At 47.7% G+C, this 14,514-nt stretch overlaps 1 protein-coding gene across 4 annotated transcripts in view; it reads right to left on the bottom strand.

Moving 5' to 3' along the window:
* The window catches only part of sema3c (sema domain, immunoglobulin domain (Ig), short basic domain, secreted, (semaphorin) 3C), a 160,613-nt gene that overhangs the window by 66,862 nt on the left and 79,237 nt on the right, over nucleotides 1–14,514 (bottom strand). For all 4 annotated transcript variants that reach the window (XM_078553304.1, XM_078553307.1, XM_078553306.1 and 1 more), the window contains exons 3-4: nucleotides 2,337–2,497; nucleotides 1,654–1,716 (exon numbers count right to left, since the gene is read on the bottom strand). In XM_078553304.1, coding sequence (XP_078409430.1) covers nucleotides 1,654–1,716; nucleotides 2,337–2,497 — 224 coding nt within the window. The remainder of the gene's footprint in view (nucleotides 1–1,653; nucleotides 1,717–2,336; nucleotides 2,498–14,514) is intronic.

Consider the following 14,514-nt stretch of genomic DNA (forward strand, 5'->3'; position numbering starts at 1 on the left):
GCTTCCAGCAGTCCTTTGAAGGCCAATGGTTATATTGCTCGAGACCTGATACAACTACGTGGAACTGGCGTTAAGTGCAAGCTCTGCCTTTGTACCTGAATTTTTCACTGGGGTCCTGAAATGACGCAGGATCCCAACTTACAAAGTAAAGCAGCCTTATGCCTATTTGTGATGGGTAGGCTGCTTGTCCATTTACAGGCCTCCCCGAGCAGGGCAGCAGGTGGGCCTTGAGCCACAATGAGGCAGCTGAAGTGCTCGTTTCCTGCCACCCACACCCGCTTCCCGATTTCCAACTCCAGGCCACCCAGTTTTTTTCTGCAAAACGGGCAGCTATGAATTGAATAAAGATTGCAAAGGGCCTCAGGAAGTTACAAAGGGATATTGATAATTTAGTAGAAGGGGCAAAAAAATGGGCAGGTCGAATTCAAATTCAGTGGATGCAAAGTGGTACATTTTGGCAATGAAAATAAGAGGAATAATTATTTGTTGATGGAGGGAGGCTGGGCAATGTAGAAGAGCAGATGGATTTGCGGGTTCAGGTTCACAAATAGCCTAAGGCTATCTAAAAAAAATTGATATTGAAACACTGGGTTTTAATGGTAAGAGAGAGAAATAGAACAGCTGAAATGTAATGAAATGTACGTGAAATCTTAGTAAGATTGCAGTTGGTGTACTGTGTGCAAGTTTTCGCTCCACGTTATCCAAAGGTTTTTGAGGCAATAGTTAGGATACAGCATAGATTCAGCCTGAGGAAATACAAACAACACCAACAACGAGATATATTTATGTAGCACCTTAACATAATGAAACGCTCCAAAGCGCTTCACAGGAGCATTACAAAAAAAAAGTAAGACACTGAGCAATGTAAGGAGGTGTTAGGACAGATGACCAAAAGCTTAGTCAAAGTGATAGGTTTTGAAGATGTGTCTTAAAAGAGGGAAGCAGGGTAGAGAGGCAGAGAGGTGTAGGGAGGGAATGCCAGAGCTTCGGCCGATTGAAAGCATGGCCACCCATGGTGGAGCGATAATAATTGTGAGTGCACAAGAAGTCAGAATTAGAGGAGCATAGATATCTTAGAGGGTTGTAGTGCTGAAGGAGATTAGAGAGATAGGGACGGGCAAGGCCATGGAGGGATTTAAATTAAAGAGCTTGCTTGACTGGGGGCCAATGTAGGTCAGCAAGTTCAGGGTTGATACAAATATTGGCTTGAAAATTTGAGACTATTTTCATTAGAACTGGCTAGGGGATAATTTGACAGTGGTGTTTCAAATTATGAACAGATGAGGGACAGATGGTTGGAAATTGATTGTTTATCTTGGTTGAGGAGTCTTGAACAAAGGGACTTAGATATAAGATTAAATGGAAAAGATTTAAGAGAAGGACATTGGAAACGTGGTTACACCGAGAGTTGTGACTGTAGCAGAAACCATGCCAACATTTAATTATTTGGTAGGTAGTCAAGGGAAAGCTGAATAATGGGAAATGGGAACAGAGTAGACTCTTGGGGTTAGAATTACTGCTCACATGGAGGATAAACACCGACATGGACAGGTTGGGCCAAGTGGCCCGTTTCCATATTGCAATTCTCAGTCATTCTATGTCTGTCAAAAAATATCCATAATCACATGGAGAATCTAAACATTTGCTACTTACATTTGGATCCTTGCCAGCCATTTTGCATTCATCCACTTTATTACTCGAAGCTGGCCAGTGAACCTGATGAAAGATATCACAGTACTTCAACACACCATTAAAGCAATTTAGGACACAGTAAATGAGAAATACAACCATTGCAGATGGAAGTCTACAATCTGTTTATTGTTAGCTGTTTCGGTTAGTTATTCTTATTACAACAGAAAGGTTGTTTGGGGGAGAGGTCAATTGGAAAACAGTAACAGGAGTAGAGCCTTCCACTCCCTCCATAAAAAGGGGAAAAAAAAGCAACTTCCATATGTTATTTGAATCGGTCATCTTCTGGTACTTTAATAAATTGATTTTTTTAATATCATTTTATTTGGAAGGTAATTCAATATTGTATAGTTTTTGGATGCGTTGACATGATTATGTACAGGAATTTCCTATTAAAAGCGCCATCTGGATTTCCTGGGCTAGCTGGAGCTACTTAAAGCCATAAGGAAACATGATAGGAAGCTAGCTGTCACATCCTAGGAGGTCAGTTTGGTTAGATACACCCAATAATGCTTATCGATCACTGGGTGGTCTGTACAATATTGCATTGCAACAGTGTTACAACACAGGGCAGATGGAAATCTAAGAAGAGCAGCATTAATCAAAAGCCATTTCCATGTCCAAAGAACCTCATAACGGAAACTTACGCCAAGAGGATTCTGGTTGATGCTGTTTACATTGAGAGACAGAATGTGATCTTTGCAGCCCACATATAAGCGATCTTGATCTTCATCCATTAGCAAGATTCTGTAATCCAAAGGTTTCAAGGATAGACTATAAAACTGTGATGTATGAGTGGTCTTCAAATCTGTAAACAAAATGTAGTTAAGATAATGATTAGCCAATTATAATTGCTTTGCTGGATTCTTTGAAGTAAAATAAGCTATGATGAAGTAAGATAACTAAAAGTAAGAGGCAGTTAGGTGGTAGGGGTTTCAGATAAGCTGCCAATTCTACCTCTCCATTATCAAGCCTGCTAGTATTCTTTCCAACAGCTTGTCCAATATCAAGCCTTGCGTAAGCTGCAATTTCCTTCAGATTGGTGTTCGCAAAGCCGATTCTTAGATCTCACTATCATTCATGTGTCTCCAGCTCCAACTCCATCAACCATCCTTTTTACCCTGTTAGACTGCACCTGGCTACATAGCCTGGATACTCTTTTCGAGCTGGTTTTACCGCTGACGCAATGCGTCACCAAGGCTGCATTTTTCCGTCTTGAGAATTGTCTGGTTGAAGAGCTACCACTTCCAATCCAATGTTGAAACTCTAATCCAGATCTTCATCAGCTGAAGGATTGACATTTAAAAGGCTTTCTGGCCTCATAGCTTCCACTATTCACAAATTCACGAGAACTCTGCAGCCCATGTCCACTACTATGCAAAGACCTATGCACCCATCACTCACATCCCTGAAGAACTCCATTAGCTCTTTCTACATCTGTTAATTAATTTCAAGTTCCTCGTCCATTTCTTCAAATACATTCACAAGTTCACTCTGTACTATCTGAGTGACCTTCTCCAATCATACGTATGGGAAATTATGTTTAACTAATCTACTGGAGTTTTTGAGGATGTAACTAATAGAATAGATAAGGGAGAACCAGTGGATGTGGTGTATTTGGATTTCAAGAAGGCTTTTGATAAGGTGCCACATAAGAGGCTAGAGGGCAAGATTATAGCACATGGGATTGGGGCTAATATACTGGCATGAACTGAGAATTGGTTGACAGGCTGGAAAGAGAGTGTGGGAATAAATGGGTCTTTTTCCGGGTGGCGATAACTAGTGGTGTACCACAGGAATCAGTGCTTGGGCCCCAGCTATTCATGATATATATAAATGTCTTGGATGAGAGAACCAAATGCAATATTTCCAAGTTTGCTGACCACACAAAACTGGGCCCGATTGTGAGTTGTGAGGAGGATACAAGGAGGCTTCAGGGCGATTTAGACAAGTTGTGTGTGTGGGCAAACACATGGCAGATGCAGTATAACATGGATAAATGTGAAGTTATGCACTTCGGTGTGAAAAACAGAAAGGCAGAGTATTATTTAGATGGTGATACATTGGGAAACGTGGATGTACAAGGGGATCTAGGTGTCCTTGTACACCAGTCAATGAAAGCAAATAGGCAGGTGCAGCAAACAATTAGGAAGGCAAATGGTATGTTGGCCTTCATTGAAAGAGGATTTGAGTTCAGAAGTAGGGATGTCTTACTGCGTTTATGCAGGGCTTTGGTGAGACCACACCTGGAGTATTGCGTGCAGTTTTGGTCTCCCCACCTAAGAAAGAACATACTTGCCATAGAGGGAGTGCAGCAAAGGTTCACTAGGCTGATACCGGGGATGGCAGGACTGTCATATGAGGAGAGATTGGTTCGACTGGGCATGCATTCACTAAAGTTCAGAAGAATGAGAGGGGATCTGATTGAAACGTATAAAATTCTAACAGGGCTAGGCAGACTGGATGCAGGGAGGATGTTTCCCCTGGTTGGAGAGTCTAGAACCAGGGGCCACAGTCTCAGGATACGGGCAGGCCATTTAGGACTGAGGTGAGGAAAGAATTCTTCACAGAGGGTGGTCAATCTTTAGAATTCTCTACCACAGAAGACTGTGGAGGCCGGGTCACTGTGTATATTCAAGAAAGAAATTGATAAATTTTTGGATATTAGAAGCATCAAGGGGTATGGAGAGAAAGCAGGAATATGGCGTTGAGATAGAGGATCAGCCATGATCATATTGAATGACGGAGCAGGCTCGAAGTGCCGAATGGCCTACTCCCGCTCCTAGTTTCTATGTTTCTATGTTTCCACTCCTCTCTCTGTTGTTCAGTGCACCTTTCACTCCATCATCAGCAGCTAATAGTCACAAAACTCCTGCATTGTGAATTCTGGTTCTAGAACCACTTTACTTTGCTTTCTCTCTGCCTTGCCTTCGAAAGCTTTCAATAACAGCATACCTAGGAAATTCCACAAGGATTCTGGTAACCTTCTGCCAACATTTCAATGGAAGATTGGCAGGCGCTTTATGGAAATGGTGTAAACGGGCATGTAAACACTGTTTCCTTGGAGTTTCCACTGTTCTCCTACCAGCTAGATGTATGGGTGTAACAGAAAGCTATGGTTGTAACCCTGCGTAAATGCAGGCCTCTCCCTTCAAGTCACCCCTACAAATTCATTCTTTTTTTTGTACAGTATCCAGGCCTCTTCCTTGTGAGAAGCTGTGAGACATAACATTACAGGGATTATGTACATGCAAACTGCCTGTTGTTATTGATTCCTTGACTTACTCTTGAAGGATTATTATAACTTGTATTCAATTGTTTCACCACCAAACACAATCAGGATTAAGATTGCAATTTTCGTAGTAATTAGTTGGTTCAATTATTTTAAAAGCATTTTAATTTTGATTAATTTAATTCATTAAAAGCAATTTTAATGCATATTCTACAAGAATTCACAAGAGTTTGTTAGTGATGCACCAGTAGAAATATTTAGGCCATTAATTATTTAGTTGCAGGAGCTATTATACTGCCAAATCTCCATGATTGTTTTCTTTCCTTCTTTGATGGCAATTTGGGTGTAGTTATCTGATTAGAAATAAAGGGCATGTGAAAGGACGTAAGATTGCAAACAGATATAACCAAGAAAAGACTGTTGAACCCATTGGTTCATCGTGCTGCCCAGATTCATGTGCAGAATCCAGATGGACCGATCGTCTCATAGCATTAAGTTTTTTCTCACCATTGTTTGAGAGTACAAAACACATTATATTGGTTTACACAAATATAATTGGTATCAAAATAGTTATAAGTGTACACCTAGGGCAGAATTGTCTGCCTGTCGGGCGGGCGGGCCCGACCCAATCTCCGGCGGGCGGGGAGCTGATCCCCGCCGGAGAAGCGGGCCCCACCACCATTTTACGTGGGCGGGCCAATTAAGGCTCACCCAGCGTGACGTCCGGTGGGAAGCGCTATGCGCTCCCTGTGCGGGCGGGGGAGGGATTCCCCAAATGCGAGAGTGCGCTCTTTCACGCATGCGCACGAAAGACCGCACATCTCCCTGAAGCAAAGTGCTGCCTCAGGGAGATCACTTACACATTGAAAAAGATTAAAAAGAGAAAAAAAAAAATTCCCTAACATGTCCCCCTCATGTGACAATGTTACATGAGATGGGACATGTTCATAAATTACAGTAAAACTTTATTAAACTTTTTAGAACACTGCGTGAAACCTCATCCCGCCTGTGGATGAGGTTTCATGTTTTCTCTATTTGCCGCCGGGTCTCCTGGCCTGCCCGCCAACCTTAAGGTTGGACGGGCAGGTCCTTTAATTGTTTAAATGATTTTTAAGCTGATTTTGCTGTGCCCCCGCCTTCCTGAAAATTTAACTGGGCCGGGATGATGTCATCCCGCATCATTTTATGCATCGGCGAGCGGGCCCCACCCCCTGCTCGCCGATGGCAAAATTCTGCCCCTAATCTTAGTGTAAGATCAGTTATTATAAATGCTATTTAAAAAAAAAAATTTTTTGTGTATTTAGCTGATATCTGTTTTAGAGTTTCCACTTCTCAGTAGTACAATCTTTGTAGTAAAAAAATTGCTGGAGTATCTACCATGTCAATACCAATTGAAATCCAATTGATTTAATTTCAAGAATTTCATCTTTACTTGCAAACCAGGTAAAATCATTTGTTATTGGTCCATTCCAGCAATGTTTACTTTTTTTATTCTTTCACAGGTTGTGGGTGTTGCTGACTCAGCCAGCATTTATTGCCCATCCCTAATTGCCCTTGAGAAGGCGGTGGTGAGCTACCTTCTTGAACCGCTGTAGTCCATGTGGTTTAGGTACACCCACAGTGCGGTTAGGGAGGGAATTCCAGGATTTTGACTGAGTAACAGTGAAGGAATGGTGATATAGTTCCAAGTCAGGAAGGTGTGTGGCTTGGAGGTGAACTTGCTGGTGGTGGTGTTCCATGCATCTGCTGCCCTTGTCCTTCTAGGTGGTAGAAGTTGTGGGTTTGGAAGGTGCTGTCAACATACCGAATAATACTTCTTTTCCTAAGAATCACTGAATGCAAACAGTAATATTTCTTGAAACTTAACTGCCTATTTTGCCAACATCAACAATCTTGATCCAATTAACTGCTGAATATTATATAATAAATGTACTGCAAGTACAGGCTTGCTATTTAGTAGAATTTCAAAAATAATTAGAAATTGAACCCTGTTATAATTTTTTAGAATATTACTGCAATAACCATCCCTCCAATATGAGGTCAGAAGTAGGGATGTTCGCTGTTGGTTGCACAATGTTCAATACTATTTGCAACTCCGTAGATACTGAAGCAGTCCATGCAGAAAGATGCCCCAGAAGTTTCAGGCAATAACTAGCTCCAACAAGAGAGAATCTATCCATCTCCCCTTGACATTCAACAGAACTACTATCACTGAATCCCCCACCATCAGCATCCAGGAGGTTACCATTGACTAGAAACCAACTGGATCAACCATATAAATATTATGGCTACAAGAGCAAGTCAGAGGCTGGGGGTGGAACCGTCCCAGATTTCCACCAAGTGCAGTAGCAGGCGGGGAAAACAACGTATTACCCGTCGGCTGCATTGGTGGCTTCTCACGCCGTATCATCCCAAACCCGTCGCATTAATTATGCATTCGCAGGAAACTTGCTGTTTCCATGGCGGGCAGGCTTTCATTCGTCCGCCACGCCATCACCTCGCCGCTTCATCACGCCGGGTGCCATAGTTAAAGTGCGGCTATCTGTACACCTCTCGGTGCTTCCAGCCCACAACTGCTGCATGGAAGACATAGCCCCAAAAGGCAAGAAGATTGCAGCCCCCAGATTCAATGACAGGTCCTTCGAGTGCCATTTGGATGCAATGGAGGCATGCAGTGATGTCCTCTACCACTGCTCTGGCCACAGGATGGGTAGCAACATCACTGATCCGGCTTGGGAGGCGGTGGCAGCGATGGTCAGCGCCAACACCCTGCAAAAGAGGACAGCCACCCAGTGCCACGACAGGATGAATGATCTCCTCTGTTCCTCCAGGGTAAGTCACTCTTCTCATCGCTCTCAACTCACACACTCACAAACCCATCACACATCCACAGGAATCTCGCTCACTGCCAGTTCAAGGGACAGCACCATTCACTCTCTCACACACACCTTCATCATCCTTATCCCATCCATGGGACCACTCACCACCAACACAGGCCAAACATACTTATCATCCAGCCTGGCAGGTGTCCTGATACACTCTCCCCATCTCTATTCAAGCAGGACAAGCTGGAACACAACAAGAGGGAGAGGTCGCAGACTGGTGGAGGAATGCCTGAAATCAAGGTCCTCACGGGCTTTGGAAACAGAGCCATCCAGCTGGCCGGCGAGGATCTGGACCTGTCCTGTGCTGACGGTGAGGTCGGCGCTGCTGTACCAAGTGAGGATCCAGCAGTGCAACATCCATCAGACAACCATGCTGTGAGTGATGCGTCCTGTTTCACAGGCCACTGCCATGCATTTATTTTCTCTCCTTGCTTTTGCAGGTACATCTGGGGAACAGCTGACAGAGTCCATGACCCAGGGCCTCCAATTAAGACCCGAGGGAAACTCAGAAGAGGAATCCGCTGAAACCCTCCTTGAAGTCCCGTCACAGCGCTCGCACGTACCCTCCACCAGCGCAGAGACACACACCTTGGTGGGAGTTAACTTTAGAGTAGCCTCGGGATCACAATATGGTGAGGACATCACATTGTCCAATCCACAGCATGCAGTGGCAGGGGCTTCCCAGGTCTCTGGCACTCGGAGGACTGCTGGAGGCCAGAACATTGCTGAGTCCGAGTCAGGTGACAAGCCCCTGGATTCAGTCATGTCACAGTTGCTGGAGCTGCAAAGGAAAGCTAGGGAACATCAGGAAGGGATGCCGCTGCACTCCTCAGATTGCAAGGCACGACAGAGGAGTCCATCCTCTTTCAGTCTGAGGTGATAGCGCTGGCATGCCAATGCACTGAGGTCAACACTGGAAGGATGGCGGCTGCCTTGGAGTCAGTGGCCCAGGACATCGCCTCTGCACCGCTGTGCAGGCTGAACTACATCGGTGATGCCATAGTTGGCCTCCAACAGTGCGTATGCGAGAGGGGTGTAGGGCAGCCCAATCTCACTCCAGCTACCCTTTCTCCTCAAGGAGTCAGCCAGGGGCCCTCGAGCACCCATAGGGAGGAGGATCAGCAGGTGCACACTCCAGGCCCATCCATCCAGGTGACTGTGGGAGTGCCTGGACCATCTGAATTCCCTCCTCCTGTGGCCTCAGCAGCTCCAGATCTACAGGCCGAGGAGGATGCCACTGCCACACAGCTGGACCCCAAAAGTAGGCCTGGGCCCTCCAGGTCTCCACCCTTCAGGGGATGCCCACCATTGTCATCACAGTCAGCAGGCTGCCTCCAACCCTGCTGTAGACATCCAGGGAGCACCAAGATGTAGCAACAGGGTTAGGAAAGTTAAGAAGATGTAGTTGCACTGCTGGGCATGGGTGTTAATCACTTGTACATAATGTTCACTATTCTAAATAAACTCCCAAGCCTATGGCTCCTTGTTCTGATGAGCAGTGTTCGTGTCACTCAGATGTAAAACCTTTCTGCACAGGACAGCATTCTCAGAGGCTATGTGAAGATCTATGGAGTGTCCTCACTGCATGTCATCATCATCCTCAATCAATTAAGTGACTATTAGGACCTCCACGGCATCTCCATGACAGGAGCATTCTCACAGAGGGTATGTGTGCTGCTGTAAGCCAGACTGGAGTCAAACGTTCATAGATGTAATGTGAGGATTTATGGTGTTTCCTCATTGCATGTCATCATCCTCCTCCACAAATATAGCTGTTATTAGGGCCTTCTGAGTGTGCCAGCCTCCTCTGGCCAGTGCAAGGACCTCATTGCTGTCATTGTTGTCTCTGAGGACCTCCTCATCCCCATCACCGTCAACATCCTCTGCCGTCATATCTGGGCACGATATTTAAAGGGCACCTGGACATCAACTTTGTCACGTAGCCACTGTTGAAGGAGGAGGTGGCCCAACAATCACAGAGCTCTGGCCCTCAAATTCAGTGACGCTTCCCTCAAAGTAATCCTTAATGCAGTGGAGGCTGTGGGAGGGGGAGTGCGGGTACGACGAGGATGGGGGTGGGGGGCGTCCTCCACCCCGAGGATGGAAAGAGAAGGCCGACCAACCCTGCAGGGGAGAAAGTCCCCAGGGTGGCCAGTGCCCCGCGCCTCCATCAGAAAACTGCCCTGTAATGCCAGCAACGGACCAATGACCTCATCCACACCACCTCAACAGTTCACATTCACCTCACTGAATGGCAGAGGGGGCACAGGCCTCAGTGGCAAGGGCACCATCCATGCAGCCCAGGCATAAAAGAACTAGTCAACGTGATAAGGTGATGCCTCATAGTCCCACTGCAGTCCATCTAGTCTGCAGGTGGAGAGGCCACTCTGGGTCCCTGACCCTTCCACACAGAGAGTTCAGATGCTGTCTGGGGATATGGGGGTGGGGGTGGGGGTTGGGGGTTGGGGGGAGTAGGGGTTGGGCATTGAGGGCACCAGCAAACACCGCTAATGACATGTCTCTGTGAGCCTTATCCTTCTATCAGCATGGGCTCACTGTTTTGGAGGGTGCTGCCCCAGAACCCATGTGGACAACCTGCAGTGCATCAATCACATGGCACACAGTTCAGTGGGTTATTTGTAACGCTGGAACCATGAGAAAGGTACATGAAACCCAATTCCTCTCAACTCCATTTTCTCTCTTTACGCAGGAAAAGTTAAAGCGCAACAGGAGAGAGAGGGAGAAGATGGGAGGGGGCCGGCCTGACCTCAGGAAGCTCACTGAGTTTGAGCAGCGGGCAGCCCAGCTGGCAGGGGAGGTGCCAGGTCGAGCCTGCATGAATGGAAAGGTCGATGAGCGGCCTTCATTCAGTAAAGATCCGTGCATAATGTAGTCGCATAGAAACCTAAGGACCATGTGTTCCTCCATATTGGAGGCAGCTCATGCAGTCACTCGCTCTCTTCTCTCTGACTTACAGATGCCAGCAGGAAGAGGTCAAGGGATGAAGAGGAAACCCTATCCAGTAGTTCCTCCAGCCCATGGAGGACTGAGGACGTTGGGAAGGAGGAAGAAAGTGCACCTGTAGAGGCGTCACAGCAGTCACCTGCACCCTCCACCAGGGCAGAGACACACACATCAGTGGAAACTAGATTTATTTCAGGCAGGGTCTCACATTCTAGTGGTCATCACACAGACATGTATCCACAGCAGAAGAAGTCAGCATTGGCTAATCTCACCAGCACCCGGAGGACTGCTGTGGAAGAGGCATCTGTGATATCCAATTTGGATGATGAGCCTCTGGGATCAGCCCTGCACGAGATGCTGGGGATGCTGCAAGAGGTGGGGTAACATCAGGTAGAGGTGTTGGAGGCCCTCAACAGATTGGCATGTGAGGTGGAGGAGTCCGTCCGCCTGCTCTCTGATGAAGTGGTGCCGACATGTACATGCATCGAGGTTTCCATTGGTAGGTTGGCAGATGCCATGGAGAACCTGGTCCAGCAGAACGCCAAGTTTCTGTCGGAGATGCACGCAGACCTGCACTCCCTTGCTGTAGCCATGGATGAGATCTTGCTATGGCTACGTGGGAGGGGGACAGGACACCTCCACCTCCCTCCAGGTGCACCCTCCCCTCAAGGAGTCTGGCGGGGGCCCTTGGCACGCAAAGGGAAAAGGGGCGGCTGTTGGACACCCCTGGGACTTCCAGTAAATGCTGGCCCAGCCAGCGAAGCCCATATCCCCTGAATGAATACAAAAAAACTCAGGACTCTCTGAGGGCGTCCAGCCCTTTAGAATCCCTCTTGCCTGTGACCCCTTCAGTTTTGTCCTCTGTGACCGCAGAGAGAGCAGCAGCCGCACAGCTGGACAGTCAAAGTAAACCGGGGCCCTCCAGAGGACAACTGCCAAGGTCGGCCAAGATATCAGGGCAAACAGGTCAGCAGGCTGCCTCCAACCCTGCTGTGGGTGTTGGGGGAGCGCTTAGCAGAAGTGAATGGGGAACACAAGATTAAAAAGTTTTGATTTCACATGTGGTTGCACTATAATTGTTAATGTTCTTACATTTTTGTCAATAGACTACACTTGTACTATAATGAGGTCTGATGTGGCTTATTTGCGATTTGTGGTCCTTGATCTTGTGCGCACCCCTTCCCCCAACACCCTCCCACCCCCCCAGACTTTCAGTGGGACGCCATGGAGTGGGTCGTTGTCCCTGGAATCAGGCATGTGCAAGGGGACAAGTGTATTTGCCAGGGCCCTTGTGAGCCGTGTGCAAGAAGTTTCCCATGCATGCTGAGCCTTTGCCCTTCACACCCTCATCTGTTCCAATGCCCTAGCATTGGGGTTCCCCTTCAGTTGTCCAGTTGAGCTGACCTGCAACTCCACCCACCCCCAGTGACCCAACTCCCATGCAGCGTCTCGAGATCTCCATCATGAGGCCCTGGATAGTTGCGAGGTTCGTGTTACATTTGACGTGCAGTCCAATACCTTTACCCCTCCCCCTTGGTGACCCACACCCCCCACCCCCTCCCATAACCATTGACCCCTCCCACAGTTACCCATCAACCCGCCCCATCACCTCCCGTCCCGTGAAGGTGAATGGGCATGTCCGCTATTTCCCAGGTAGCCCACCCCTGTTACAATAGACATGCACCCCTCAACCAGCTCACCCGAGAATCTGCTTTTATTTCCATATTCCCACCAACAAACCTCAGCGCCCCTTCACCCACCATCAATGAAACCTCACCCTGCCACTCCACCTTACCAGCTCTGACTGCCTTCTTTAACCCTCACCATCCCTTCCTATTAACAATTCCCTCAGTATGCCCCACAGGACTTATCAGTTGACACCATGGACCCCTCCCTTTGAACCCCTTACCCCTCTTCCCCCCGCAGGCTCATGCACACGTGCACACCAGCTCCCCAAGGCTGTTCACACCTGCACACACTGCCCACAGCTCACACCACACCACGGCCCTTCCCACCCTCCTGCTCCATAACAGCTCATTCCACAGTCCCCGCAGCCTCTTCTCTCTTTCCCGTAACACCCCCAACCTCACCCGCCCCCCTCTAGGCCTCCAAACCTGCCCCACCTCTTCATTCCTCTCCTCCCTGTCTAATCCCGCCCCTCCTCCCCACTCCAGCACAGACCATTGCCGCCAAACAATATTTCACGCAGCAATCCACCTGCAGCTCGAAGATCCACCTCCTGGAAGATCCACCTCCTGGAAAATCCACCTCCTGGAAGCTCCAGCAGTGTGAAGATCCATGTGGCGGATGCTCCACCCACTCGTTGCTGCTCGTTGTGTTCCAGGGTCAACTGTCATTGGAGGTCTCCATCTTCCAATCTCTGCAAGCTGCCCCAGGCTTTCTTCCAGGTGAGTGCCAACATGTCCATAACCCATTGGTCTGGATGTGTTCTGGACCAGTATGATATCCTGCTGGTGGCGCGGGTAATTGGGTGGGGGTGGGGGTGGGGTGCAATTCGGGCCAGGCCTTCATCTGCATCTCTTTAACGGGATGCACAACGGCTCCATGCCGGCCTCTGGCGGGAATGTTGGCCGGCCAAGATGGCTGGGAGTGCACGTTTCCACTGTCATTTTACGTTGCCGGGAAACCGATTTTTTTTAGCCCCCGCCGCATTGTGCTCCTCCCCCCGCCTGCCATTCCACCCGCCACTCTTGGGACTGGGAAATTACACCCTCTGGCTTAGCTCATGTTGAGCAAAAGTAGCTGTCTCGGTAGAGGAGTTGATGTTTGCACTCGGAACGGCTGCCCGAAGGCTTGTTAATAGGATGATCACCACTTAAAATACCTGCTCCATTTTGGAGGCTGTCGCTTGTAAATCCCTGCATCAACAGCAGCTAGTGCTTTGGGATGGAACACAGTGTTAATGCAGCTTTCAAGGATTAGTTACCACTTAATGTTCACTTGCTGCTGGAGCTGTGAAATGGACCTTGGAAACACATCTGGAGACTTTCTGTGAGATCTAATACTTCACTAATTCTCAGCAACATTTATTCTGGAAATCATCATAGCGCATCATCGAAAAAGAGTAAATGTTATAGTATTCTGTTATACAGACAGCTTACAGCGGTCACCAGCAGAAACAGAAGAGTTAGTCCCGGGCATCTTGCTAGGGGTCTCCCATGGCGTGGATGAGGAGCGGGAGGAGGACATGAAGCCAGACAGAGCAGCATCAGCTGTTGCAGGAGAGAGGGGCTGGATGATGTGGCGTGCTCCTCCTCCTCCACTCCCCCACTCCCCACAGTTACAGGACATCCCTCCTCTGCCAGGACCCCCAGTGCCAGCTCTGAGAACCTGAACCATGCTGCAATGCGTCATTGTGATCAGCCTGAGCACTTGGGGTGCAAAGTGCCCACACATGCTGCTACATGAAAATTGCGCCTAATCAGCACTTGAGCGCGAATCCCACTGGTTTAGCTCCACCCCGACATGTTCAAATTACAGCAAGCAACAATTCAGACCAGAATTGTATACTAAAACCAGATGTGTCTTATTGGCACAGCACTCATTCAGTGCATGTTTTTATCCTTTGGCCAATATAACCCCCTAGAAATAATTTATTTTATGTACTTATGTATAGGCATATTGTGATTTAAACCCACCTTCTGAAATACTCTTGTATAGGAGTGCCCCAGAAATGTGATGTAAACTCTTGACATTAACTTATGATGAAAGTTTACACAATTG

The sequence above is a fragment of the Cetorhinus maximus genome, chromosome 12, assembly GCF_964194155.1.
Source record: "Cetorhinus maximus chromosome 12, sCetMax3.hap1.1, whole genome shotgun sequence".
Classification (NCBI taxonomy): Eukaryota; Metazoa; Chordata; class Chondrichthyes; order Lamniformes; family Cetorhinidae; genus Cetorhinus; species Cetorhinus maximus.